The 23,988-nt window shown below is 38.0% G+C and overlaps 2 protein-coding genes across 3 annotated transcripts; one reads left to right on the top strand and one right to left on the bottom strand.

Moving 5' to 3' along the window:
* Positions 1-1,354: 1,354 nt before the first annotated feature.
* On the bottom strand, positions 1,355-5,841 carry LOC114532736 (nucleolar complex protein 2 homolog). The gene is given in 19 exon segments (XM_028554313.1): positions 1,355-2,115; positions 2,184-2,279; positions 2,385-2,528; positions 2,616-2,717; positions 2,909-3,022; positions 3,274-3,385; positions 3,479-3,542; positions 3,545-3,617; positions 3,693-3,881; positions 3,995-4,108; positions 4,184-4,294; positions 4,373-4,396; positions 4,398-4,446; positions 4,546-4,642; positions 4,804-4,930; positions 4,998-5,129; positions 5,207-5,411; positions 5,493-5,603; positions 5,680-5,841. Coding segments are annotated over 19 exon segments (2,124 nt in total). The 5' UTR covers positions 5,721-5,841; the 3' UTR covers positions 1,355-1,896.
* LOC114532721 (COP1-interactive protein 1-like) lies at positions 2,624-23,719 on the top strand. 2 transcript variants are annotated; one of them, XM_028554291.1, is made up of 77 exons: positions 2,624-2,727; positions 6,882-7,022; positions 7,114-7,197; positions 7,277-7,408; positions 7,481-7,554; positions 7,634-7,745; positions 7,841-8,164; positions 8,279-8,524; positions 8,697-8,780; positions 8,875-8,937; positions 9,048-9,131; positions 9,220-9,291; positions 9,962-10,045; positions 10,139-10,222; positions 10,298-10,372; positions 10,469-10,627; positions 10,740-10,823; positions 10,948-11,022; positions 11,131-11,289; positions 11,368-11,430; positions 11,524-11,586; positions 11,679-11,753; positions 11,842-11,925; positions 12,059-12,205; positions 12,298-12,381; positions 12,460-12,534; positions 12,602-12,685; positions 12,794-12,856; positions 12,954-13,037; positions 13,132-13,215; positions 13,351-13,434; positions 13,528-13,611; positions 13,752-13,847; positions 13,941-14,087; positions 14,167-14,250; positions 14,368-14,556; positions 14,660-14,722; positions 14,794-14,868; positions 14,944-15,027; positions 15,101-15,184; positions 15,255-15,317; positions 15,463-15,567; positions 15,882-16,028; positions 16,112-16,195; positions 16,269-16,415; positions 16,491-16,574; positions 16,646-16,729; positions 16,867-16,941; positions 17,043-17,210; positions 17,287-17,370; positions 17,449-17,532; positions 17,668-17,835; positions 17,970-18,053; positions 18,122-18,205; positions 18,287-18,370; positions 18,509-18,592; positions 18,749-18,832; positions 18,924-19,007; positions 19,193-19,276; positions 19,360-19,443; positions 19,536-19,619; positions 19,780-19,863; positions 19,954-20,121; positions 20,233-20,295; positions 20,392-20,501; positions 21,326-21,358; positions 21,444-21,485; positions 21,605-21,666; positions 21,759-21,790; positions 21,888-21,958; positions 22,070-22,172; positions 22,438-22,506; positions 22,583-22,690; positions 22,762-22,817; positions 23,086-23,110; positions 23,187-23,279; positions 23,408-23,718. In XM_028554291.1, the coding sequence occupies exons 3-77, from the start codon at positions 7,138-7,140 to the stop codon at positions 23,507-23,509; spliced, it is 7,137 nt and encodes a 2,378-aa protein (XP_028410092.1). In that variant the 5' UTR covers positions 2,624-2,727; positions 6,882-7,022; positions 7,114-7,137; the 3' UTR covers positions 23,510-23,718. The 2 variants fall into 2 exon arrangements, with proteins under 2 accessions (XP_028410092.1, XP_028410091.1); XM_028554290.1 differs by lacking the exon at positions 2,624-2,727 and adding an exon at positions 6,130-6,404 and having other exon boundaries at positions 23,408-23,719.
* Positions 23,720-23,988: the final 269 nt, after the last annotated feature.

Here is a 23,988-nt window from a genome sequence, read left to right as displayed (position 1 = left end):
TTATCGTGTCATCCTGGGGTACAGAAATGCTACCACGAACCTCGTTTAGAAAACGAGCCATGTTCGGCTGGCTTTGAATGTGCTCCATCGCTGTCGTGCTCGCTTTGTGGTCGGATACTGCTGGCCACCTGTCAGATGGCGCGGGTACCTACGTTCAGTAAACAGGTAAGAATGATAAGAGATGAACTGGTTTCCACTTTGGAAAATCCTCCTCAGGAACAGGCAGGAAAATTTCACTTGCTTGTGAGTTTTAACCAGAACTATTGAGTCAGAAGGCGAGCGTTATAACGATGCTCAAATGTAACCATCATTAGATGTAACTTGCTCTCAGACGCCAGTCTTCTTCATGGTAGGATAAGAATGTCTTTATTTTCAGGATTTAGAAAAGCCTTACAACAAAGTAGCTTTCTTGGTCACGCACAATTCGTTCAGCTATGGAATTAATTTTGGAGTCTGGGCACGTAATCAGAGGTATAGCGTTGCTAAGCAACTACAAGATGGTGTCAGAGGGCTAATGTTGGATATCTTTACAGGTGCGTTTTACCACGAAGAAGTCTTCGGTTAAGCTTTGTTTCAAAACCCATTTTTAATACCCGTTGTAATCTTTTTCACTGTATCAGTTCCAGCCTCAGGAGAAAGTTACCATTCAACTACCCCAGGAATTCTCTTCTATTCAGTCGACAAAATCGTTTCTAATTTCAGGATGGAGCGATGTTGACGTTCGTTTGTGTCACGCCAGCTGTCTCTGGAGTGGCTCAGCTGATCTCGTTTACACGTTGAGAGAAATCCGCGATTTCCTGCTCCAAAATCCGTACGAAGTCGTCACGATCATTTTCGAAGATTATCTTCGGAATCCACGATTATTGGCGAAGGTGTTCGACGAGGCTGATATCTCCAAATTCGTGTTGACGTCGGAGCACTGGAGAGATGACGAGGACTGGCCGACTCTTTCCGACATGATCTCGTTAGGTCGTCGTCTGATCGTGTTCAATAATGTTGGTCTTACGGGATTCCCTTACAGCGAAAGGAATATGTGGAATTTTGTTGTTGAAACTCGCTATGGAGGTTCTGGGAAGAATTTTCACGTGAGTCAAAAGCGAGGGGCTGTTCTCAGAACTTTGAGGTGGAAGGTCCCACTACACCCTATCTCACCCCCCCCCCTTCCTAATCTCAATGGTCAATATAGTACGTACCCACCGTGAGCCAGAAAGATTAGATTAGAAAGATCTCAGGAAACGCGTGTAACAAAAGTTTAACTTGCGCTTTCCAGGAATGTATTAAGACAAGGAATAGGCTCCTTTGTGTGTGGCAGTAAAAGCTGCAGAGTTATAAAACAGATAAAGCTACTCGGTTGTGTGTTTATTTATTTCATTTTATTTCATCGTTTCTTTATATCTCAAAATAGGAATGCAAGGAAAGAATTGAATCCGCGAGTCATGACTATGATAGGAGTTTACTCTTGGTTAACTGGTTCACAACAATTCCTAATAGTTTGTCGCCGTGTTTGAATGATTTTGATGAAATAAAACGTAAACTTACAACTTGTTATAAAAACTTTAAAAAGTGGGCAAACTTTGTGGCTGTTGATTACTACAGAAAGGGAAGCAATGGTGGGGCTTTGAGAGCAGTTCAGTGGTTGAATGAAAGACTATCAGGTTAGCTTCAACTTCCAGAGATCAATTCCCATTAACTGTTTACCAATATGGTAATATTTCCTTTCCATTTTCCAGCAAACACTTCGTCGAGTAATTTGGAAACTTTCTTGGATTCGTTGGAAAAGGAAATGAGCAGAATTCAATGACTTTGGTAAGAACGATAATAAATCACCATTATGTTTCAAAAACACTAAAGTGTTAAGGTGTTTCATCTCGAAGCAGTGCAACAACCTTCCTTCCGTTAATCGTCAAGGTCTGAGAACTGAAAGTCTTCAACAATATCAGCGACGTCATTCGCCTCAGTTTCTTCTCGTTCGACTACTTCATTATTCGTTTGTTTGTTTTTTCTTTCAATATCACGGCGTTTTTTCTTGCTTTGTTTTCTGTCCGTTTTTGTTCGTTTCTTTCCTGCCTTCGTTTCTTCCTCGTCCAACTCTTCCTCTACATCCGCTCTTTCCTCCTTCAGAAAACAAGATACTACATGAAACACTACCATTCATCACGAGTGTGAATATTTCTTATTCGTACCTGTTTCGAGAGAGTGTTGATCTTCATATTTTTCCAACGGTTGTAGAACTGCACAATTGCGTTCGGCTGTTTGCGGTATTCTGTCTCCCATTTTTCCTACATGATAGAATCAAAGAACAGAAAGATATGAACACTTTCATGCTACCAAAGTGTGAACAAAATCCTGATCTGTTGTCATGTAAGGTCTACAAGTCAGCTCACCACATCTTCAATGTCTTTGGGACTAAAGGACACAGTAGAGCGTCGTTTCGTTACATCTTGCGAAGTTTCGTTCAACTTCTCAATCAATTGCTTTATTTGTTTTCCAAGCCTCGGGACTTTGGATGTTTTCACGAAGTGTCTCATCTGCATGAGAGAAAAATTACACAGCAAATATTTGTTATCCATGTATATAGAATTGCTTGAGAATATTTCTTTTTGCAGCTAACCAACCTTTACAACACATGGAAACACAAGTTCTGGAAAGCCGATGGAATGTGCGTGTGTGGAGAAATGCTCTAGCAACAGCTCAACAATCTCATCAACTACAGAATCCTGAAAAAATGTAAGTAATTTGTTTATTTTATTACTAATCCTACGCTTGCACCAGTGGCTATCGACGGGGGGAGGGAGGGAGGTAGAGGTGCATAGCTATTCCTTGCAGTTCAATTTCTGAAGGTGACCGTATCGCACAACATGTTCGACACCGATTGCATTCATTTGAATGAAGCAGGCAAGAAGCTTACTTGAAATGCTTTGCTGTGTAATTGTTGTTTGGAAACTTTTAAAATACACGAAAAACTTGTCGGTTTTGCCGTCGACAGTTTGGACGGTTTGTTAAACTCCGCGCTATCGAGTATCTAAAAAGAGATAGTTGATGTCATATGAAGAAATGAAAGAGCGCCTATACGAAATAGCTTAACAAAGCCGGGAAGTAGATGACAGTTAAGACGAAATGTAGAGGTAACTTAAGAAAAAGAAATGTGGACGGGCTGGTAGTTTGCCAATGATATAGACACAAGATTATTCGTAGGAAAAGATTTGCCTGAAGAGCGGTAAAGAGTAAGAGCTAGGTGATAAAGGTTTTAAAGGCTTTTTTTGATGAGGTTACCTCCAAGAGAAACGGCGCTACGGGGATAAACGTATTCGTGGCTTGAGACAGCTTGTTGAGAGAACGAATGCAATGAAAACGAAGTGGATAATATCTTGATGTCGGATTGAGCCTAAATATATGAACAAAGTTTAGAGGGAAATTAATTCATTGCTGCTGGAAATTGTACAGATATTGATCAGCATCTTCCAGGATGATCACTTGCCTGATGGCTCCCAGTGTTACTTGAACTAAAGGATATATAAGTGGCTCTAAAACATCCTGCTGGGTATTTCACTCAAAACCCGACTCCACAGACAAAGACAGTGAATAAACTGCCAGTTATAGACTGATTGGAAGGAATCCTGGAAGATAAAAGTGAATTGAGGTTAAAAGTTCATAGCTAAACTGCAAATGAAAACTTCATCAAATTCCGATACCTTTTTTCTTTGCACCATTGCATTTCGTAGATGAATGGCCAACTGCCTGATATATACAAAACCTTGTTGATAGGTTGAGCTTGGGTTATGACTGTAGATTTCCACTAATGAGTTTTGCATGAAGATGATCAGTGGTAGGGTACTGACTGAGGTGAACTTACAGTTTTTCACAAAATTTGTGTACAGTTGCTGGAAGAGAAATGAACGAACAAGATTGTTTATTATGGAGAGAAATTATGAAAAGTAAGCATACACAATATACAGAGCAACCCAATCAATCATTTGCTTTCATTATTATATACCTTAATAGCAAAGTCCACTAGTGTTGTTGAAATTAATCGTAGCAACTTTGTGAGGCCAACAAAAGCCATCACCCTGACATGTTCTTCACCACTTGACCACATACGCACCATCCTCTTTGAGGTGAAAAAGATATGTCATAATTTGATGAAAAACTCCCTACGGTATTCATTATAAGATGATCATCAAACCTTGATGAACGCTCTTGATAATTTTGGAAATGAAGCATAGAATGGACACAGAGCTTGTGTATGACGTAGTACAACACACAGCATTGATGGATCTGAGAGTTTACGCAGAATCTGGAGAAATGCAACAAATCAAGATCAGATTTTAGACACATGATGATTATTGGTGTACAATGATATAACAATTGCTACCTGAAGCACACTTTTTAAAATATTCACTGTGTTTTTTTTTCACTTGAGACCATTTTTTGTTTGCTGATGGCAGCCTACGTACAAAATACATGTCATCATCCAATGATGCTTACCAAAAACTAAAGTGTACAGTTATAGCAAGTATTATAATGCAAGTAGGTCATAATATATACCTTCCAGCTTTCGAAGGCTTGCTCTGGTCAATGCCAAGATGATGTTGAATAACACCAATAACATTCTTCAGACATGTTTGAACCAAGCTATTAAATACTAATGAAAGAAATAAGAAATGTTATGATTTGGAAAATCTGTGGTCCTCATCAGGTCAAAATGACCAAGAGAGGTCCCAACTATTGTGGAATAACCAACTGGCAGACTATCATACCAATTAAATGAATGTCAGACTTGATTTACGTCATATTACATATTACCATTGCTTCCTTCAACTCTATACTTGGGTGTCCTGTTCTCTTCTGATTCTTCACTTGTCACAAGAGTGTCTTGAACAGCACAGTCAAATGCCTGAACTGTCTGTTTTAGTGAGGCTAATGAATTTTTCTAGAAAATAATAGTCATTTAAGCCATCAGTTCATACCAAATAATTCAATATCAACATCTTCCTTACCTGTAATCCTTTGGTCCATGTCTTTATCATTGTCATGGTAACCAGTTTCCCTTTTTTCACTTCATCCATTTGATGATCATGGTGGCTATCTTCATCACCATCTTCATCCCTTGGAAATTCACCTTGATCTTCCTAAATTTATCATTGAATAAAGCCCCAAATACAAGTTATCATTCTAAAGGTATTACTCCCCTACAGCAGCCATATACCTTCTCATCTTGCAACATTAATTCAGCATCTTCGACATCATCATTATCACCTTCATCTGACCGTAATTCATCATCTGTTTCTGAGTCATTGAATTCCAACAGTTCTTCATCATTTTCTTGTAAGAACTTAAAAAATTCTGGATCTTTTTCTTTCAATCTTGCCAGTTGATCTTTATGTGCCTGGGTTCTGGACTTGCTTGACTCACTGAGAAGTGATATTGATGGATATAAACAGAGTGATAGAAAAACAAAAGCGTATTGGCAACTAATAGATGCATAGCTCTACCTGTTAATGCTATCATGTACTTCGCCAGCTGCAACAACTTCGTCGCCACTGGAAACATCCGAATCAAAACCGTGCGCCATAAACTCGTCTATATCCATTTCACTCACTTTCCTGGTACGAAAAATTAGTCGAGTTTGAAAAAAAAATCATATCTCTTAAATCATTCTTTCATTTCACTTGAAATCACCTCTTTTGCCCTTTGGATTTCTTGGTTTTGCTCTGGGCCATCGTGAGAAGGTTAAAATCCTTTGAGAAACGATGAGAAATATTTATTGCCGTTCGTTCGATTCCGCCACATTCTCAGCCAATCTTTCTACCATTTTCTTATTTATACACGTGCGAGACGCGTCTGCGAGACGCGCGTCTGGCAATGGAAACCTGGTAACCACAACACAGAAATGTTACAAATTTTCAAATGTTACAAATTAAGCAACATAATTGCGCTGGTTAGAATATCGGAGTCACCTTGTTTTTGTTTCAAATTTATAAAGATTTGTAAGATTTTGCTGAAAAATCTGCAAAAACAGCTGCAAATTCAGTCGCAACAAACTTTATTTGATTACTTAAACAAATGAGGATTAATTGGGAGCTGTGAACCAATCAAAACGTCGCATTTAGCGTTCTCTCAAGTAGCGTGACAACTAGAAATGGCGACGACGGTTTTATGAGGGATTCCAAAAGTTTTCACAAAACGACGATTCCTGCGCTTGTTTTGCGGTGGTTTGAAACGAGATGGCAGACGCAAGCAAGACGGAGGAAAAACTGTTGTATGACAGTGATAACGATGATTTAGGAAGCATTAATAGCGATGATATTAATCCATCTCGATTGCTAAGTGATCTCCAAGGAGTCTACCATCATCACTTGATGCAGATGGGAACGGCTGATGAAGAACACGACGAGACATACAGAGTAAATCATTCAACTAATACTCTAAAATTTCATTCTTATCATACGTATTTTTTTGCATTAGGAAAGAGTGGTGTAGGTTATCATGATGTAACGTTGAAGTTTGATCTTTAACGTTTTATGATTTTAAACCAAAACAAATACCTGTCACTACAAGAAGAGTTTCCTAGATCGACGTTCCATCTATTAAACGTATCCAACATCTCAATACTCATATCAACTCTCCACTAAAGACATCTTACTCTTTATAAATATGCTAAGTTAGATATTATTTGAAGTTTCCAATGGTAAAGCTTCATAGTAGAAAACTGCAGAATATGTAGTGTACAACGCTATATTTGATCCAAGCAAGACAGAGAAGGTTATAGCTCAAGGCTATATCAAGTGATACTGTAGTAAACTATATATACCATTGCCCAGTGTAGATATGTTTTTTATTCCTTTACTATACATTCACATATTTTCAAATCTTTTTACTAGAGCCAACTCCATTCCTTGCAAGAATATGTGAATGATCTAAGCTCTAAAAATGACATTCTGCTGGAAACTGTTCAAGAACTTGAAGGTGAAGCAAATGAGCGGGTATCATTAGTAGAAGCAAAATTGCAAGCAACCCAAAAGGTACTGCATGTTGTGTTCAATCTTTTTGAACATAGATTTGAACTGGTTTCATCTATGCACATTTAATTATCATTGATTTATTTCTACACAGGAATGCGCTCATAAAACTCAAGAAATGGAGGAAGAAAAGAAGAAACTAAAAGATCACATTGTGAAGATTGAAAATGATTTGAAGGTGAATTATTTATATGGGATTCAGATTGCAAACAAACATAATTATCACTTTTCAAAGATGACTATTATTTTGTTTCCAGAATGAGAAGGAGACTCAAGAATATATCAAACATGAATCAAATGAGGTCAGACAACAGAATGATGATCTTGAACATGACACCGAAATCCTGGTAAATCTTATAGGAAGTGTTATGGCTGGTCGTAAAATTGAGGTAAATTAGTCTCCTTGTATTCCCCTTTACGCCATCTGATATATTTTGTTAAATTGTTGGTTTTCCTTGCAGCTTGGTGATCTTGGTTTGAGAGTTATTCCTGCTGGAAGGCTTTTCGATATTCATGCAAGAACCTCAAAAGAAATGTAAGACTTCTGAAAATTAGTTAGGATTGTGATCATGGAAAAACAGTGCATCCCGAACTGTTTTTTATTCTTATTTTAGACATGATGGAGAAGAAAGATTGAATAAAGACATTTCTGAACTCAGAAAAGAACTTGCATCTCGTGAAGAAACAATTGTAAAACTCAAGAATGCTATTTCTGACAATGAAGAGGTGAGGAACCAGGAAACACTGAGAGCTTGATTTATTCCAAATTCCTGATCCATGTAGACAGACATGACAGACAATTGTATTTTATTGTTTTTCAGAGATACAAAATTCAACTACAAGAAGGCTCCATCGATGAGAGCAGAGTTGATTCTGTGCAACGCGATGCCAAGTCATACGAACACAGTGGTTTGCAAACCAGCAAGGATGTGGTCATACGTAAACTTCGAGATGATCTTGAATTGAGTGAAAAACAAAGAAAGGAACTTCTTTCTAGTTTGGAAGAATCTGAAAACTTTGTCGCTCGCTTGCAAGGAGAAATGGGCCGTCTGGAAAATGATAATTATATCTCAAGTTCGGATGCAAACAGCAAGACTTTGGCCATCAAAACATGGGAAAGCAATTTCAGAGAGAGTAAACTGGAGGTAAAATACAGTAAATAATTTATAAGTTTAGTTCATCTCGCTTTATTACTAGTGTTTACTGCACGCCTTGCAGATTAGGGTGTTGAATGTTCAATATTCATTATTTAACCCCAGGTTGCTCGACTAAACGAGAAGATAAACGATCTTGAAAACAAACTGAAACAAAAAGATCACGAGCTTGTGATAAGAACGAGCCATGCTGATGAAGACGTTTCAAGCAAGACAAAATCTTTAGAGGAAGAATTGAAGAAATCTGAGGAACAAAGACGGCAAATTGAAGACGAGCTTGCGAAGGTTAAACGTGATCTGAGTTCAGCTCATCAAAAAACGAAGCAAGATGAAGCTCTGTTGGATGAACAGGTGAAATAACTGAAAACGTTTATTCTTAATCCTATCCTTGCCAAGCAGGTCTTCAGCCTTGTGTTTCAGATACAGACTGCTTGGAACACGAGTTGGATAAACTAGTTTTTTTGCGAAACTTTGATTATATGGTGTTAAATTGTTATCTTATTTTAATGAATGATATCTGCAGTTACGTGAGCGCGAGGAAGCAATTCGTGATGTGGAAAAGAAATTGGAAGTACTTCATCAAAATTACAACGAGGCAAAAGCTGAGGTAACCAAGAAAATATGCGATTATTCGATTCAGGGTACAATAACATGCATGTGTGAAAGAGTCCTACAAATACTCCATTTCTATTCTTTTTAAGATTAACGAAAAGGAGAATGCACTTCGAAAAATACAACAGCAGCAAATGCAGGCATCTTACGAGGTAACCTCATCATTGATTTACATGTATGGTCAGCAAATCACGCGCTGGGCAAACTCACTGAAGATATAGCATTTAAACTTTGTGTTCCATAATTTCTTTCTCAACGATAGATAGAACAAGAGAAGGCTTATCTGGATAAGATAAAAGAGGAATTCAAAAATGAAAGGAATTTGAGAGAAACTGCTGAGAGGGAGGTATAGCTACTGTAGTTTCCTTGAAGACCTTATCTTGTACTTTAAGTAAAAAACGTTTATAAAATGTTTACTGGTTACATTTTCTTAGCTCGAGAAACTGCAAGAGTTACCACAACATTTGCTGTCGGAACAACAAGAAAATAAAACCATGATGAAGAAGGTTTGTAACTGCTGCTGTGTTTGCTGTTTATAGACCGGTACATTTAGATAGATAGATAGATTAAATAACAATAACACATGGCAGCCTATAAGGCTGAATTGCGTGCTATAATTTACATGGATTAATAGAAATAGTTAATTAATTTTTACTCTATTTACACATAGATTTTTAAATTACATAACTGTAGGATAAAATTACGCTAATATAATAGTTAAAAAGATCTAGAAATTATATTTTATCATTAAAATGTCTAACGCATGAGGGTATAAAAGTGTTTTTAAATCTATTTGTCTTGGTTTTTGGAAGGACAAAAGTTCTTGAATGTCTCAGATTGTAACTTGAATGGCATCTAGGTGGTATGATATCGTGCATGTTTGCCACAGGTGTTGTGCTGATTTCAGTAAAAAGTTTCTCGCATGCATCGATACGCCTGTCACTCAGAGTTTTGATGCCACATTTAGATAAGCTATCCGAATAACTCATCTGTGGATAGATTATGGATAGAACACGCTTTTGAATCCGTTCCAGGGAGTTTGACAAATAAGTAGTAGACCTTGGTAGACATAATAAGTAGTAGACCTTGCGATAATGGCGTAATATTTGGTGCGATAATGGCATAATATTTGGTGTGATGAAGATATTCACTGCAGTCTACTTTTGCACGATTAAGATGGACGAGCAAGAAAATACTCTTGTAGCTCTTGAACAAAAGTTGAATGAAGCAAAAGCCGTGAATTTGGAGTATCGTGATAAGGTAAACAACAATAAACCATCCATGATATTATGTCGAGGTCAGTGATAATTTTATTTCACGAAGTTCCAACCAAGTTATTTTATTTTCTTGTAGTTGACGGAATGCAATGAAACCATCCAAAAACTTCATTTTCAATTGAATACCATTAAGAATGAGAAAGAAAGCAAAATAAACGAGGTAAAACTTGAAAAGAGAAGAGTTGCAAACGAACATTCAATAAATATTAAAATTTTTATCAATGCGCGTTTACAGATCCTTGTTTTACGAGAGAGTTTGACGAATGAACTGAAATTTGAGAAGGAAAATCGAGTGCGTCTTGAGGACAAGGTAAATCGGTGTAAAATAACTACGCGTCGCGTTGGAAAATCAGTTTCATCCGATGCTCTGGATATTGAAAGTCTTCTGAACATCTTACGTTTGCAGTGTCGTGCGGTGGAAACCGAAATTCGCAGAATGCAGTTGTCCTCTGAAGAGATGAAATCAAATCTCATGCAAAAGATTGAAACGAGAAATAAATCGATTGTTGAGTTACAAAATAATGTGAATGAAACGAGAATGAAGAATATCCAACAAGACAACAAGGTAATGGTCCTCAAAACATTTTCAGTAAAATCCGTAGCTTAACTCAATCTGAAAGACTTGGAACTCCTGTCTTGTTCAGATCAATCAGAGGTCTTCTCGTCTTTTATTTAAGGTGAAAGAATGTGAAGATTCTCTTCAAGATATGGAGTATAAAATGAAGTCCCTGGAAGGTGACAAGAATACCAAGATTACTGAGGTGAGGTTGAAACTGATATACATTAATCCAGTCATGAGAAAACACGCTGTCACTTAGGCTGCAGGTCTAGTCGTGGCTGAACCATTCTGATTCTATCATTCATGTTTTCGTCTTTTCGTTCCAGTTGGAAAGAGAAATTAGCATTCTTGAGGAGGACAAGAACGTCGCCATTGAACAAAAGCAGAGAGCAACTGAACAGGTAAAGAAATTTCTGTTTGCAAAGTTCGCTTGCGTTGTTCATCACTCCAGGTTCCTGCATGTACACACGCCGTTTCACACGCCATGTGAAATATTTCATTATTTCTAGATAAACAAACTTGAAGAAGACATAAGGAAACACAAATCAGATGCGGACGATCAAAGAGACGCGTTAGCCAACGAGGTCGCTGAACGTCACGATATTATTCTTAAATTAAAAGTGGATTTATCGTCTCTGGAAGAACGACATCGTACTGCTGTTACCCAGGTAAAGCTTAGATGCAAATATCTTTGTGTATTCAGACTCAGCGCTCAGTATATTCATAAACTATCCTCACTCATACAGCTCGCAGAGAGAGACGGAATGATCAAGCAGATAAAAGCGGAACGCGAAGAACAGACATCAGAGGTGGGTTGATCTCATATTTGAAATGAAAAAATGATTGAGTCTCTAATAATAAAAACCGTTCATTTACCTCCACTGTGTTTATTTGCTTCACAGCTGGAAGATAGTCTCACAAAATATCAAAAACTGTCATTGGATTACGAGGAAACACAGAAAAAGGTAAAAGAAGAAGAGCAGCTAGTCGATTGTGAAATGTCTGCAAACTTGTATGCTCCCTGTTCTTGACTATCGTTGTATGATTTTTTTTCTAGTTATCAGAATACGGGAATCGTCTTCAGTTTAAAGAGAAATCTAGCGATGAAATCGCAGAAACTTACGCAAAGCAGGTTTGAATATTATTTTCATGAGAGATCATTTTTTAGCATTCTTGGGGTGGTAGATCATTCTGTTGTGTTTCTGTCCTTGACGATGAAGGTCGCTGAAAAAGAAGGAGCGATACGACAGTTCAAGGATGAAAATGCAACTCTGAAAGAACAGGTCGCTCAGGGAGAGCTAAAGGTGAGCTCAAGGAATATGTTGGACACGTCGTTTAAATGGAAAGGACAACTGCATTCGCACCAGCGCGTGCTGCCTGATCATTCTCAGTTGTATATGAACTGTATTGTCTTAATCCGAGGATTTCATTCTTCAGGTTGGCTACAGGGAAGAAGCTTTGAAACGATTGCAACAACAGCAGAAGGATTGCTTAGATGAAGTATCCAGACGAGAGAAAGCCATTCAGAAGTTAGAGCTGGAGTTACTCAAGGCTCAAGAACAAACAAGACTGGCCCAAGATGAGGTAAAGAGAAACTCTGAAAGAAGTCTTTCTCTGTATCTGAGGTTTGATTTATTTCAAAGCCGAGCTTAAAATGTGTTTGTGTTGCAACGTAGATATTCAAGAAGGACGAGGCCATTGAGAATCTGGAAACAGAAGTGAAAGATGCCAAGGAGAAGCAACAGAACGCCATAGAAGAGGTAGAAATATTGAAATACTTGTATATAAGTCGATGAATTTGAAAACACTCCGGTATAGAATTGTCTGGGTCTTTTTAGAATGGTCGTTTAGAGGCTCGTTGGCAATCACAGCGTGTGTCGACTCAGAGTGAACACGATGCTTTAACAAACGAAGTACGAACTAATAATTTGATTCTCTACAATCCTACCTGTTCCTGTTTTGACTTCATTGTATCTTCAGATCAGCAGACGAGATGAAGCAATCCATAAACTGGAGATTGAAGGACTTCACCTTCAAGAGGAAATGACGAAATACAAGGAAGAGGTGCTGGTCCTATTTTTAATGGAAATGCCATCGAACTGTCCAGACAGGCAGGCTGGTTATGGAAAGCGTTAAGAGATCGTCGAACATTACCCTTTTTTATTGTTTTAGATAAAAGTGAGGGATCAATCTATCGCGAACTGCAAGAAACTGTACGAGGAATGCTTGAATGAGGTAAAAGTCAGTGTAAAAATTTAACAATAACATGATGAAGAATGAAGTTAAAACTTACAGTTTTCAAAGTGAAAATTTCTACCCATTTCTTTCATAGGTTGAAGATCGTAACAGATCAATTGCGCTCCTGGAAGATGAGATTTACGCCGTGAAACAGGAGGCACTAGGAAGCTATAAAAAGGTTCGGTATTCTTCGTTTCATCTCAGCAGTGATGTGATCTGGTTGTGATGCCTTAAAGAGTTTTTTACGATCCTTTACGTTTTACTGCGTTCAGTTGGAGGAATATGAAGACATGATTAAAGAATTAAATTTCAAAATTAATTCTGCGGAAAGCGATGCAAAGAACTGTGTCCATCAGGCAAGTACAAGATATGAAAATATAGTCAAGATGCCTTGACGTTAGATGTTGTATACTCTCAAGTACTGCGCGGAACATGCAGTGTTGAAGCGTTGTTTTGTATGAAGTTTCTAAAGTAGTTTTGTCCATCGACAGGTGTCAATGAAAGAAGAAGTCATCGTCCAGTTGTCGACTGAGATTGAAACACTACGAGGTCAGGAGCAGGAGGTCGGTGACAAGGTGGGTTGTGCATGCGCACTAGGATGGCGAGCAATCGACTGATGCGTGTGTGTCACGTGTTGTTTGTGATACTGTTTTTTTATATTTGTGAAGTTACGGCGTCGGGAGCAGATGATTGAAAAACTGAATAATGACTTGAAGTTACTCAACACCAAACAAAAAGAGAAAGAAAAGCAGGTGACGTAATTTACTTCATTAGAATGACGTCACAATGCTTCAAATCAGGGAGGTCGCGTATAGAGAAACGCCAAGTAAAACTGTTTGTCCAAATGGATCAAACGTGTACATTTTCTAGAAAATCTTTTGATATTTTGCAGGTGCTTCGTCAATTGGAGGCTGTGAAGAAATTAGAACGTGACTTGAGAACTTCTCAAACAGAATTTTCGGAATTACAACGGAAATCTTCGCATGAAGTGAGTATATTCGAAGTCATTTATTTAGGGATGTCTCTTAGCGAAGTCAGTCTACATCTCGTGAGTCTTTCCATCTTTTCCTTTTATTTGTAGACCGTGTTGCGAGATGATGCTATGAAAACGCTTGAGCAAGCTCGTAATGAATACCACGACAAGATTATTGAACAAGAAGAAATGTTGGAGTCTTTGAATCAAAATATTGAAAACCTTGGAGCGGATATTGAACAAAAAACAGAGCAGGTATATCTGGTTTATTAGGTTCACGTTAGTCCTAAATGGATAGACGATTGGAATTATTGAAAATAATTTTGAAATTTAGTTGACAGAGAAAGAGAATCTTATTGAACAGCTTGAACTGAAACTTGCAGTCTCGCAAGAGAAACACAAAACCTGTGCCGAGGAGGTGAATAACTCTTTTCAATAATATGTTCTTCATCCCAATTTTGAATACTGTTGTTTTTAAAATTGCTCGCGAGTTTTTGGCACCCCGTCCTGAGTTACACTGCATTTGTCCATGCAGGTTTCTAAGAAGGACGAAGATCTTACAGAGCTTCAGATGAAACTGGAGTTACTTGAAGGAAAATGTCAGACTTCAGATGAAGAGCTGAAGGATAAGATGGAAATGATGGAGGAATTAAACAAGGAATTATCCACGTTTAAGGAAAGAGTGGCAAACTTGAATAAAGAAAATGACGTCCTCGAGGTGAAAGTAAGAACGTGTTCAATGTATTTTTGCATAGGACCGTAACCTGGTGTTATTTCTACTCCAACGAGGATCACAGTTTCTATCAGAACATTCTTCTTCATTGCAGGTCTCCAAAAGTGATGCGGACATTAGTCAACTGACAAACGAGAAACAGCAGCGAGAAGAGCAGGTTGGACTATTAAAACAAAATGTTTTTCTGCATTAAAACTGAATGATTCATTGGATGTTTTTGTTCCTCAGATGACAAAGTTTTCCCTGGATATAAAGGAACTAAAGACCGCCATAGCAACGACAGAGGAAAAACACAGAAACGAGGTAGATTTTGGTTTGGTTTTGTGAAATTTTCTTCTCTTAAACTTCATCTATTGACCGTGTTTTTCTCTCTTTCAGAAAACTGAGCTGAACAAGGAAGTGACAAAACTCAAGTCAGATATAAACGAGGGAGACAGAAGGTGTAAGAACACCAAATCACAGGTACGCCATTGCATCACAGTCATTGTCAGACGCCAAATTCTCTGTCCTGTTGATTTCGTGTCAAATTTTTCAGTTAAAAGAACGAGAAGGGAAAATAGAGGCGCTGAAGAAAGAACTCGACCATTTAAAAGGTCTCCATAAACAAGCCACGAACAAGGTAACTTATGCTCGAGGAGTTTTGATGCTGTCAAATTTTAGATAAAACCCTCACATTTTTTCTCCTTCAGGTGAGTGAACGAGATGAGACCGTAGGAAAACAGGCGAAAGAATTGGAGGAGACAAAAAAGCAGGTTTGATGTTAAACAAACTAAATGTTATTTGGAAAATCTTGCGAGCCAGGTTTTCATCTCTGCTTGAAGCAGCAAGCATGATTCATAAGTTCAGGAAAATGAGGTGTTTTCTGAAATATATATCGTGTTGATTTTATTTGTATAGAGTGATGCATTGAAACAAAGACTACAGGAAACTGAGACACAATGTAAAGCATTAACAACCAGTTTGATATACTACAAGGAACAGACCGATGCTAAAACGAAACAGGTCAGTCAATGCAATGAATGCCGTAGTTTTTACTTTATCCAGTACAACGCAAACAACGATAAATCTTGTTTTGGTGGGGACAGGAATAAGGGATACGTGGGGACAGGAATAAGGGATACGTGGGGACAGGAATAAGGGATACGTGGGGACAGGGATAAGGGATACGTGGGGACAGGGATAAGGGATACGTGGGGACAGGAATAAGGGATACGTGGGGACAGGAATAAGGGATACGTTGCCAACAAGTACATATCGAAGTGGGAAAGTAGTTGTCGTGAAATACAGTATGATGACGTTTGGCGTTTTGTTTGTAGTTTGAAGAATCTCAAATTCGCGAGTCACAGTCGGATGAGAGTGTAAAAAGACACGAAGAGTCTATCAAAGAACTTCATGAGAATCTTCGTCAAAAGCGAGAAGAATTTGATTCACTGCATGAACACTATGAACTGGAATGTTCCAAGGTTTGTTCAACATTTCACTTGTGGATTGTAATTCAGAACTTCAAACCTCGCTGTTGTTTGAACATAAATATTTTTGGCTTTAGAACAAGCAACAAAATAAGGCAATGGACGAACTTGTTTCAGAGTTGTCGACAACGCGTGATGCATTGGGAAGGTGCGAGTCCCAGGTAGGGTTGTAGTCATGGCTTTCTGTAGCATTTTATCGAGGAAATGAAAATAATTTTTTGAAATGTTGTTCAGCTTTCTCATTGTGACGAAATGATTCAAACGCTGAAGGAAAAACTTGTAAGTAAACAGCAAGAGATTGGCGCCAAAGACACCAGGATTGAGAAGATTTCTGGCGATCTGGAAATCACGAAAGATAAAGTCGTAAAGATGGAAAGGGAGGTAAGACATTCAAGATTTTATCTGGTTGGATTATAACTAACCTGGTTCAATAACGAGTTGTTTACTATTTTATAGATGAATGAGAGAAATAGCAAGATAAAGGAACTGAAAATTGAGTTGTTATCAGAGAAGGAACAACATGCTCAGAGAGTTGAACAGGTGCAACTTTTGTTTATTCCTTGTCAACGATGGGAAATACTCGTAGTCTAACGTAGCGAACTGACTTGTAGGCAACGAACTACGAAGTAAGAGTGCAAAAATATGATTCCGAAATCAAAACTTTGAGGGAAGAAAACCGTTTGTTGGAAAACAAGGTACAAAATGCTTCTTATTTGAGGAATATGCACTCTCTTCTGTGGCATGGCCTAGCTTGAAAACTATTTTTCATTCAACGTGACCTCATTATAGGCGGCAATTTAAAGATTATATATCTTCTATTTTTGTTCAATAGCTATCTCGAGAAAATGAAGTCTGTCGAAAGGCGTCCAGCGAATTAGAGGAACAGAAGCTGAAATATAGAGACGAGGTTGGTTTTATAAGATCATGATTGTTTTCTCGTTAATGGCCAATTTACCAGCACATAAAGATTTGATGCTTGATCAACTACTCTGTAACGTATGTTGTCAGGTTTCAGAGTATGAACATACAGTTGAGGAGCTGACCAATCAGCTGAGTTTGCTGAAAAACGACGAAGCAAATAACAAAGATGAGATTTCGCGGTTGACGAAAAATGTGAAAGCTCTCGAGGATGAATTATCCGGTAAAGAGAAAGACCTTAAGAAACACAAAGACCAGGTGAGTTAGTCCATAAGTGGACATCTATCATTAATATAAGAATGATAGACTTACATTTTTCATCTTTGCTTTTCAGATTTCTGAGTACGAAGAAAGGTTGCAAGAACTCCAAAGTCAGTTGGCTGTAACCAGCGCTGATTGCGCGAAATTGGAACTTGAGGTAAACGAAGTAATAATTGTTAATTTTTTTAGTCTTGCGTGTGAAATCAATGGCTTACAACGTTCAACATTTTTCCAGAGAAAGAACTCCAACATGAAAATTAATTTGGTCAACGAAGAGCTCGTCAACCTGAGGCTTCAAAACAAGACTCTATCACAAGAGGTAAAAACTCTGCGGTTGTTCTTCTTTAGTTTTACCTGAATCATCATTAGCTAGTTTATTGTGAAGATACATGCATGCATGGTGTGTGTGCATCTCGTCGACTTTCACAGATGGTTTGTAAACATTTATTTCCAGTTTGCAAGAAGCAGTGAGAGGTTGACTTTACTGGATCAAAAGAATGTTCATTTGGAAGAACAACTTCGGCAAAAGGTTGCGGAGCTCGTGAGGATGGAGAAGATAAATCGTAAGAGTCAGTTGGAACTTAACAAAGAACTCCATGAAAGACAAGTAAACAACGAAAAAGTAAGAAAGTTTTCAATGATTTTTGATGTTATTTTCTCTTTGTGTTTCTTTTAATGGATATCACAGGATCCCGCTGGATCTCTGTCCCTCGCCATCAACTACAATCCGCTGGTAACCTCTGCTTTGTTTGATAGATTCATGGACTCGAAGATCTTCTTGAACAGATGAAAAATGATCTTCATCAATTACAGGAACGCCACCAAGACACTACAGCTTTAGTAAGTCATTCCACCTCGTGATACTAAAGAGCAAAGATGATATTTATATTATAAACTATTTGCTTTAGTTGAGAAAACAAGAAGCTTTCACTCAACAGCGTGATGATGAGCTTAAGAAGGCCCAAGATGAAATTAACTCGCTTTTGACAAAGGTAAGGAAAATATCGTTTGTTTTTTATTGACTCGCCATCGGAATTACTTGGCGCGGTTCCCGAGCAGTCGTTTTTGTGTAGATCGATTCACAAGCCCAAGAAAAAAGAGGATTTTTGATGAAGTTAGAAGAAGCGAATAAACAGCTTGAGATTATGAACAAACAGGTACAGAATTTAGCTGAATGAAAAAGAAATAAACTCGACATCATGGCGACTTTAAATTTGCAAGGAAAATAATCTACTATCAATGAGTAATAGATATCTTTCCACGACTTTTTCCTAAGGCAGATGTTTCTGTTTCAGGTTAATACTTATCTGGACGCAATGCAAGAGAAGGAACAAAAAATATCTTCGCTTATTCAAAAACTGGAGGAAAAGAAAATTGAGGTGAAGTTGATTCACGTTTCTTTACACGGACATAAACTTGAGCTGTCAGGATTCCTACTGACTAGCAGCGACTCTTCCTCGCTGATGCACGTATCATGATGCATCCTATACTAAGATATAGGTGTCCATTCTGAATAGTTTTGTCTGTGTTTGTAGATCCGGGATAAAGAAAAAAGTGTGAGCGCCTTGAAAACCGAACTTGGTTCAGTTTTGGAAAAGAACAGAGCTTTAGCGGAAGAGGTAACAATGAATTTCTTCCAGAGTGACATTATCTATAGAGTCCTGTCTAGTTTTATAATTGCTGTTTTATTTTCTTGCGCATGTCATGTAGATTGGTTCAAAGGATGGTGATATTCGGGTGTTGCGGGCTGACGTTCTCTCAGCACAAAATAAAATCAAAGAAAACACAGGCGAGGTAATTCAGGGACTGTTATTCTCATCTTGGTAAAGTGGGTTGATCGTCAAGATTTGACATATAATTCATGGATTATTGATTGATGAACACATTATTGATTGATCATCATTTATGTTTGACATTATTGATTGATCATCATTTGACATTATTGATTGATCATCATTTATCGATAATGATTTTCGTAGATAAGTCGTTATGAAGAGAGATTACTTGAAATGCAGAAAGAGTTGGATAGTTCAAACAAAAATAGCCGGGAATCGCAATCACGAGTAAGTGACGTGAAACGTGAGTTGTTCCTGCAGTAGTTAGTACCAGTTCCTGACATTCTGTCTTTTCGACATTTTCTCTACAGATTGTGATCTTAGAAAGAAACTTACAAAACGTTAAAGTCCACTTGATAAAAACTGAAGAAAATCGCAAAGAAATAAATGCGCAGGTTTATATGAAAGTTTGCAAACATATGAAACAGTTTTGAATTCTTTATTGTTATACTTGACAAGTCCTCGTGACGTTTTTTGGTTCGTGTAGTTGAATGAGAAATTCAAGGAACTGGCGACGACCAGAGAAGAACTAGTTGTGTTGAAACAACAGAACACAGGTCTTCAACAGCAGGTACAATCGTACAATACTGCTAAGTTGAGTAAAAATTAAAGACAACTGCATGTAAAAGATACAACTTTACGATCTACTTTAGCGTCAATTTTGCAGCTATATTATGTGGCTGAGGAATCTAAACGTCATCTTTACTCTTTTGTTTGTAACTTTGTGACAGATTGTGAATGTTGATGACAGGGCAAAGCGTTTAAAAAGTGATCTTAAGAAAGCTCAAGAACGGCATAAAGCGTCCAGCGAAGAGGTAAATCTTTTATTGCATGGACTTTCAAAAATTTTCAAAATTGTTCATAAATGATTACGGGTTTACGGAGTACATCCTCATCACTTCAAGGCTTCGAAACTGAATCGTACTGCTGAGATGTTAAAAAGTGAACTTTCTACGAGCCAAGAGCGAAACAAGAACCAAACAGATGAACTAAACCAGCTTCAGGAACAAATGGTTGTGTTGAAGGTTGAACATGCATCATTGCAAGAAAAATGTCGTCTTGCGTTGGATGAGGTAAATGCTTTCCTAGGGCTTGTACCATATGGATCATTATGTGTGGATACATCTCTTCCTAAGCCACGCAAACCCGGCGTCGAATTTATGTCAATTTTTTTTGTACGACAGAGCGAAAGAACTCGACAGGAATATCACGAGTTTACCAAGCAGCATCACGGCTGTCAGGAGGAGGTATTCTATAAGCAAGATTTTCCAGGCAACATGCATAATGGAACGATGTTTGAAAGAGTGGATTATCTTAACCGAGTTTGTTGTTTGTTGTTTTAGATTCATTCACTGCACAACACGTTGGACGACACTCGGGCACATCGTGATCGTCTGCAGAAAGAGAGTGAAGTCATTGTGGAGAATATCAATCAATGGGTGAAAGAACAAAAGTAAGAATCACTCCCAGGGGGATGAACAGTCAATCTTTAGTTTAAGAGTAATTATGCATGAATGTTTGAGGCTCACTCAGAGGGGGAGGTGGAGGTCACTCAGAGGGGGAGGTGGAGGTCACTCAGAGGGGGGAGGTGGAGGTCACTCAGAGGGGGAGGTAGAGGTCACTCAGAGGGGAGGTGGAGGTCACTCAGAGGGGGAGGTGGAGGTCACTCAGAGGGGGAGGTGGAGGTCACTCAGAGGGGGGAGTTGGAGGTCACTCAGAGGGGGGAGGTGGAGGTCACTCAGAGGGGGGAGGTGGAGGTCACTCAGAGGGAGAGGTGGAGGTCACTCAGAGGGGGAGGTGGAGGTCACTCAGAGGGGGAGGTGGAGGTCACTCAGAGGGGGAGGTGGAGGTCACTCAGAGGGGGAGGTAGAGGTCACTCAGAGGGGGAGGTGGAGGTCACTCAGAGGGGAGGTGGAGGTCACTCAGAGGGGGAGGTGGAGGTCACTCAGAGGGGGAGTTGGAGGTCACTCAGAGGGGGGAGGTGGAGGTCACTCAGAGGGGGGAGGTGGAGGTCACTCAGAGGGGGGAGGTGGAGGTCACTCAGAGGGGGAGGTGGAGGTCACTCAGAGGGGGAGGTCACTCAGAGGGGGGAGGTGGAGGTCACTCAGAGGGGGGAGGTGGAGATAAGCTGTCTTCAATTCGTATTTTTGGAAGAGTAAAATATGTCTCTTCACTCTCTTGATATCAAATATTTTATAGCTTGTGTATAACAGAGTGTCACAAAGAGTTGTTGTAATCCAGTTGTTTATTTATTTGTGTTCAATATTATTTTACTAGGGATGGAAATTCAAAACTGGCTACAAAATTAAGGTCGGCCAAATGAATATAAATGCAGAAATATGTTAATGATATTCATTGTAGTGATCAGGGTGACTAACTTTCCTCGTTTTTATAGAGAACAAAGTGAAAATATAGTGTCCTTACAGGCTGATAAAGAGTATGTATTAGTTTCTTAATTGTGCTTTTTTGTCACTTGCATGTTTATAACCCACAGCAGGCCCACAGTTCGAACCTCGGATGATGATTTTCAAAAATCTCTGTATTTTCATTTACTAGACAACTTATGGAAACTAACGACTCGTTGAAAAGGACCAACAGCTCTTGCAAGGCTGAGATAGGTGAGTTTAATATGATTCAATAACAGATATCAGTCAATCACCATTATATAGTCTGTATTTATTATCTATACTTTAACACTATTTTTTTGCAGAGGAACTACGATTAATGAATGAACAATATAAGGTCAGTGAATGTCGTTGTTTATAAAGGCACAAACCGTGCATGATAAATTAACCGTTGTTCTTATTCTGTATTTTTCGATTTCATTTCTTCTCTACAGGCGTTGAAAGCTCGCTCAGCTGAGCAAGAGATAGTTGTCCAGCAGCTTCGCGCTCACCTGGAAGAAAATGCGTATGTATGATTGAATTATATCAAGAAACACACATGCTTGCATTTTGAGAATATAAAATAGGTCTTATGTTGAGAATATATCTTCTTATGGTTATAATAATGTTTTTACAGTCTTAATCAGGAGCAGGAAGCGATGAATCGCTCTCAAAGGTTGGAAGATTTGCACGATCAACTTCAGATGAATATTGAAGCAAATAAGGAATTAAACCAAAGGGTGAGTTGAGAAGTTTAAACACAAAACGATCAAGGTTTGTCATACATTTCATTTTGTGAAGATATTATTACTGAAATTTGAAGATATTATGATTTGAAAATTCACCTTGGTTTTGTTTTTGCTTATTTGTTATATAATGCTTATTTATTATAATAAATACTACTATAATATTAATAATATTTAGGTTGGCTAGGCATCTAAATGAGTTTGAACTGAATTGTTTATGTTCAGGGGCTGGTTGTTTACTTAATGATCTCTTTGCCAGGTAAATAACTTGGGAAAGGAAAGACTTCGACAAAATGAGATAATCGATCGAGAACGCACTGCAAGAAAGGTGAGATATGTTATGAATATTCTTTTTCAACATGGTTAAGACAACTCTAATGTAACGATGCTTCCTTCTTACCTAGAACCTAATGCTTCAGCTTGATGCTCGAAGTCAAACCATCCTTGATCTGAAGAGTCAATTAGACAATATTAAAGATGATCTTGTACTAAATTCAGACAACTCAGTATTGGTAGGTGCATGACCAACTTCTAAGTTTCTTCATTCCTCATCCTTTAAGTATAACTTCATGTCTTATTTTAGTTTGACTCATTTGGATTCAACGACTCAGCATATATATCAGCATTAGAACGAGGACTGTAAGTGTATCTTGGTTTGTGGTGGGACACTGATCTATCTCTGCATGCACTTTCATGTGGATCTAGTTTACATAACAATTGCACATAAAATATAACTATGGGTAATGGATATCAGCAGGACCTGTTTAACCATTAATACTCAAATACCAACTAATTGTCTTGAAGAGTAAAATACAACAGCAGGTTTACTAGTACAAATCATACTAATTTATATCTTAAATAGTTCTCGTGCCAAAATTGTATCCTAATAATTTTATTTTTTTCTTAGCTCAAAGTCTGCATCAACAGAAAAGGTAGCAGTTTCAGAAAAATTTGCCATCTTCCTTCTTCTTTATTTGTTGCTTATATTTTCTTTATTTTTGTTTCCAGATACGAAATGCATTGCGAAAAGAACTCAGCAAGACTGGCGTCAAGGATCCCATGACTCTGGATAAATCATTTTGGATTCAACGTGTTGGAGAGGTAAAAAAATGGCAGTAATACTTGCAACTATTTCTGAGACAGTGGCTGGTAGCAGGTAGTGAAAGAAGAAAGAGTGTTGATATGAAACAAAGTTTATAATTTTTTATTTTTTTATCATTATGCTGCAGCTTTCATCCCAGTTGCAACAGAGCAGTGAGTATTGGGCAGAAAAGGTAAGAGATCTCTCCGCACAATTGGAGCGTGAAAGACCAATCTCGCCTCTCAGGTAACATCATCTTATATTGTCTATAACAAATGAACAAAGAACAATTTTACCACAAATAGCTATATAAGTCTATCAATGTACCATGATTTTATACATAACTAATATCATATAGAGTTTTAACATTTAAAATTTAGTCATGTAAATTTAAATTAAATATCCAATGTAATAAATTGTACAAATATAGTGTCTCGATCAAAGAAGATAAACAATAAAGAATGTGAAATAAATGTGGGGGGGGGGGGTGTTCTTCGAATAGCAAGTGTCCCTTTGCCAAGTTAGCTTGTAATCTATGAATATGAATATCACAGCTAGTTTGCCAGTCTTTGCATGCCTTGAGGCATTGCTGTCAGCAAGTGGCATAAAGCTCGATAATCTCTTTCACGTTCTTTCCAAAACTTTTTTTCTAATCTATCATTTTTTCATGCAAAAAACCTCTGTTATTATAAACATATATGGAATGGATATGGTTTGAATAAAAATTTA

This window comes from Dendronephthya gigantea, unplaced genomic scaffold (assembly GCF_004324835.1).
Source record: "Dendronephthya gigantea isolate DGI-Jeju-01 unplaced genomic scaffold, DenGig_1.0 000080F, whole genome shotgun sequence".
NCBI classification, from domain to species: Eukaryota; Metazoa; Cnidaria; class Anthozoa; order Malacalcyonacea; family Nephtheidae; genus Dendronephthya; species Dendronephthya gigantea.
This window is presented reverse-complemented; position numbering and strand designations above follow the sequence as displayed.